This window comes from Sinocyclocheilus anshuiensis, unplaced genomic scaffold (genome assembly GCF_001515605.1).
Source record: "Sinocyclocheilus anshuiensis isolate Anshui unplaced genomic scaffold, SAMN03320099.WGS_v1.1 scaffold267, whole genome shotgun sequence".
In the NCBI taxonomy this organism is placed as follows: domain Eukaryota; kingdom Metazoa; phylum Chordata; class Actinopteri; order Cypriniformes; family Cyprinidae; genus Sinocyclocheilus; species Sinocyclocheilus anshuiensis.
This window is the reverse complement of record NW_015552637.1, coordinates 1,170,971-1,175,246: the sequence shown is the minus strand read 5'-3', so window position 1 is coordinate 1,175,246 and position 4,276 is coordinate 1,170,971. Positions and strand designations below refer to the sequence as shown.

At 36.2% G+C, this 4,276-nt stretch overlaps 1 protein-coding gene across 2 annotated transcripts in view; it reads right to left on the bottom strand.

The window, feature by feature from the left end:
* Window positions 1-2,682: 2,682 nt before the first annotated feature.
* LOC107666774 (centromere protein W-like) overlaps window positions 2,683-4,276 on the bottom strand; it is a 9,722-nt gene continuing 8,128 nt past the window's right edge. Inside the window, exons 3-4 of one of the 2 annotated variants that reach the window (XM_016458211.1) lie at window positions 3,398-3,441; window positions 2,683-3,097 (exon numbers count right to left, since the gene is read on the bottom strand). In XM_016458211.1, the coding sequence (XP_016313697.1) occupies window positions 3,088-3,097; window positions 3,398-3,441 (54 nt within the window). In that variant the 3' untranslated portion in view covers window positions 2,683-3,087. The remainder of the gene's footprint in view (window positions 3,098-3,397; window positions 3,442-4,276) is intronic. The other variant, XM_016458212.1, reaches the window with a different exon arrangement.

Sequence of the window (4,276 nt, the reverse complement as noted above, 5' to 3'; positions counted from 1 at the left end):
AAAAACCTGAGGTGTTTGCAAAGACACGTCAATGGTGTGAGGTTGCCTTTTAAGAAGAACAATGAAATTCTGAGAGAAAGGCGTATGCAACTTGTTTCTTTGAAGGACTCTGGACTCTTTGATGGAGCTGGTAACTAACATGACTTTCAAGACACATCAAATTTCCTCAAAGTTTTTGCCAACATACTATTTGATGGAAGAGCTGTATGATATCCCTTTTCCACTAAATTGCTGCTAAGCTGGTGCTTGACCAGGGAATTTGCAAATCTCTCTTAGAACTTGTCCTTTTCCACTGCACTTTAGAAACAAGAACTGACACAGACTTCTGATAGACCATTGCTTTCAAAAGACATACCTATGATAGGCTATGGTACTTAACACTACAAATACACAAACCTTTGCCTTAGTAAATAAAAACCAGAGCGCACACACAAATACGAACAAGAGCATTTAAAAGCAGTTGCCTTACAGCGGATAAGAAATTGAGTTGTTACTATGCAGAAAGACTTCCGGGAGAATAAGCATTAAGTGAGTCTCAAGCAAATATTTGTCTTCATTTTACGCTAAGGCAAAAGCAATTAGTCCCTTTCTGTTTTATTTTATCTAAAAAGAGAACTATTCAGTCAAATTATTATAAAAGCAATACAATTAAAATTTATCCAGTTTCAAGCAGCCATACAAACCCTGCTGCCGATAAACATAACATAATTTACTGTTATCAATAACATATTTTTGATTTTATTTAATTTCATTATTTAAGCATCTTTATGCCAGCTTAACATAAGGGTGGGAGGTTATTTATATAACAAACAACATATAAATTAAGTGTAGTAAAAATTAAAGTGGCTGGAACAGGTGTGCAGAGCAACATAAATAGAAATAGTGTTTCTGTAAACTGAAAAGGGTCAAATAATTTGGCCCATAGCTCTAACACCAACACCTGCACCCTGTCAATGGAAAAAGGGATATGAATATGAATAACTAACTCTTCGATAAGTTTAGAGAACACATACGTGACACTCCTTTATATCCATAAATGAATAGAAAGTTAAAACAAATATTCTATATATAGCATCAAAACGTATAAGAAATGTTAATAATAATAACCCCAAGTCCCCAACACTTTATGGCTATTCTGGACGTTTGGATCTCTATGGACTGTGGGAAATGTTTTTAAAGGCCAAAAGATTTAATTTGCATTTGTGGCATCCATTTTTAACATCATCCAGAGAAATACACAATTAAAGAGTCAGTATGCAGTTTAAATCATTTAAAACAAAGAAACAAAAAAAGCTTTTATGTTGCATGCATTCTCACTGTTGCCCTCTTCTGGTCTTGCATGACAAGATGAATAATGATCGCCCTGTTCCTACAGTCTGCTCCTGTAAAGATGCATACATCTACTTCCCAAACAGCAGCATGAAGAAAGGCCATGATGGAAAAAGTAGAAGAATAAACGGCACCATTCCAACTGTGAGGATGAAGATAGATGAAGATGATGTCATACATGAAAGATGAAGATAAAGATGGATTTAGAGGTCTGGAGAACATTCTAGACTCTTATCAACAGACAACTCTTCTCAAAACTTAAAGGCAGGCAAAAAGTACAAACACTACGCTGATCAATCCCTGGCAGCCCAATTAATTCTGACAGAAGGATTAAAGGAGGGTGACTCCCAGGTCATGTGATCATCAGTGTTATACACCCGAAAAGTGAGACCCAAACATTTACTTTCCTGTGGTCCTGGGGTCAGGCCCTTTGATCCCACACAACATGGGCAAGAAGCAAGGAGCAGATGCAAGAACAGAGCTGACTGACTCCTGAGGCGACCAGTTGGAGACACTGCATACACTACCATTCAAAACTCTCGTTTCGGTAATATATTTTTCTTTCTTTCTTTTCTTTATTTAAAAAAAACAACAAAAAAGACTGAAGACTGGAGTAATGGCTGCTGACATTTCAGTTTTGCCATCACAGTAATAAATTAAAACATATTTTAAAACATATTCAAATAGAAAACTTTTTTTTTTAATGGTAAAAATATTTCACAATATCACTGTTTTTACTGCATTTTTTATCAAATAAATGCAACCTTGGTGAGCATAAGAGACTTCTTTCAAAAAACATTTATAAATCCTACCATGCTCAACTTTTGAACGGTACTATATGTCAGAAACACAATCAGGCAGTATCCAATGGTAGGAAGGAAAATTCCTTTCAGATCTTATTTAAAACCTCTTCAACTAGGTGAATTTCACAATTCAACTACTTGAGATTTGTTTTAGCTCTTGTAATGAAAATGTCAAAGTATATATACATACAATTTCAAATGTTAACTGCATTTTGCACTAATTTTCTCATTTTAAAGATGATTTTATGGTATTCTGGCCATGTTCTTAACAGATTTTGTGTATTTTCTTATAGGTCACTCAGATATTAGTAATTAAATTTGAAATAAACTGATTATCTCGTTACGAGATAACTAAGACGTCCATCTGATACTGAGTCAATACAGGAGAGCGAAATATCATCTGAGTGAACTTTCCTGCTAAAAACCTGCTTTTGTGAGCAGCCACAGATAACATTCCCAGTGTTGTCAATGGCCGAGAGCCAAATATCTTGTTGCTTTACAGAGCGAAGAAAGAAACACTGCACGGTTACTCAACCATGTGTTACCCAAGTTAAGTGGTACAAATTGTTTATTAACAGGTATTAAGTCATAATACGATCCAACGAGATGAGGGACACAGGTGTTGCTTTAGATATCTGGGCTAGATACTGTCCATCATACATGATTTACACAAAACTAGAAGCAAAAGTTCAACAATCATGAAGAGAAATTAATCACAGCCTAATAATGGGCCCGACGCTGAGACAAAGCAACATAAATTCCATCGTGCACGTAAAGGTTCTAAGGAATGAATAAAAGTAAAATGTTTATGTTTATGACAGTCCATATACGTTGTGTGCTCTATACTATAGCTCACACATACTGAAGACTTTAAGTAAATTTTAGTTCATGGGGTCAATGCTGTTGAACAAATAAAGGGTTGTGGTGGGGAACTCCCGTCATCCACGTGTGCTCTTTAACAGTTTCTGTAACAACAAAGGGAAGAAACACAATTATTTAGAGCAGGGGGCAGCACCATTGACACGCAAAGGGATAATCACTAGAATGCGAACAATAGCCAGAGTGCATTTATTTCAATTTTGCATTTTAAGGACCCTTGCACCTGTCAATTTACAGTAGATAGATACATACAAACATACATACATATAAAATTATTAATATATAATTTAGCCTATATCGTTTAGAAACACCCAGTTTTTCTGTTACACTCCTGGTTTTTTTCCCCTCAAATTTCCACTTTCCATAGCAGAGCTCTACATACACACCTGTTTTCAGAGGCGGCCATGCTGAACCAGTCTGTGCCTGAACTCTGTAAAGCATGTAATTCCTAACATGTTTAGTTGTGACAGGCCATCATGACTCCGCTCTTGATTTGGAACAAGCAGAGCATATTTCATGCCCCTGCTGCTCAAGTGCATCTGTACAAGGAGCACTCTGCACACAATTACATCTTAATCAAATAAGCTGCCTGCCCTCGTGAAAATAAACACAGCGCGATGACTCAAAATTGGCCGGATCTCTGTTCAGTGTTATTGTGACTCATTTGATGTGGTGCCCCATTCAGATCTATAGCGCTGGAGAAAATATCCATCAAAGGGGTGGTTGCAAGATGATGTAGCCGGATTCCGGTGGCAATACGAGTGTGTTCATTTGCTGCCTTAATTCCTTTTTCAGGTCATGCAGGGCCTGAGCCTCAAAGCAATAGATGAATAAATAAATAAAAATTACAGGAGATTCAGCTGGGCCTAATCTACAGTAAAACACTTTATCTAAACTAAATCTAACAGCAATCAACACTGCACCTTTGCCAAAGCATGGATTGCATTTATGATTAAACTTCAGACACATGCTTTCATTCCTGAATATTTAGTCTGTTAACAAGAAAATGCCTTCCCAAGGATTCGCTCACTCAGATGTCTTGGTTATTTTTTTTTTTCCAGAATTTGGGGTGAACTGTTTAAATTTGTGTCAGTGGAAAAAAAAATAATACTAAAATTATGCCTCCATTCTTTATGGAATATATAATTTCTTTTTTTGACCTGGACATGATTGGGTGACTGGGAGTGTGTTTTGTACTGTTTTATTCTGATTTGTTTAAAACAAAATTCCATGCACTCCAGTATGGTGTTTAAAGTCATATTAGA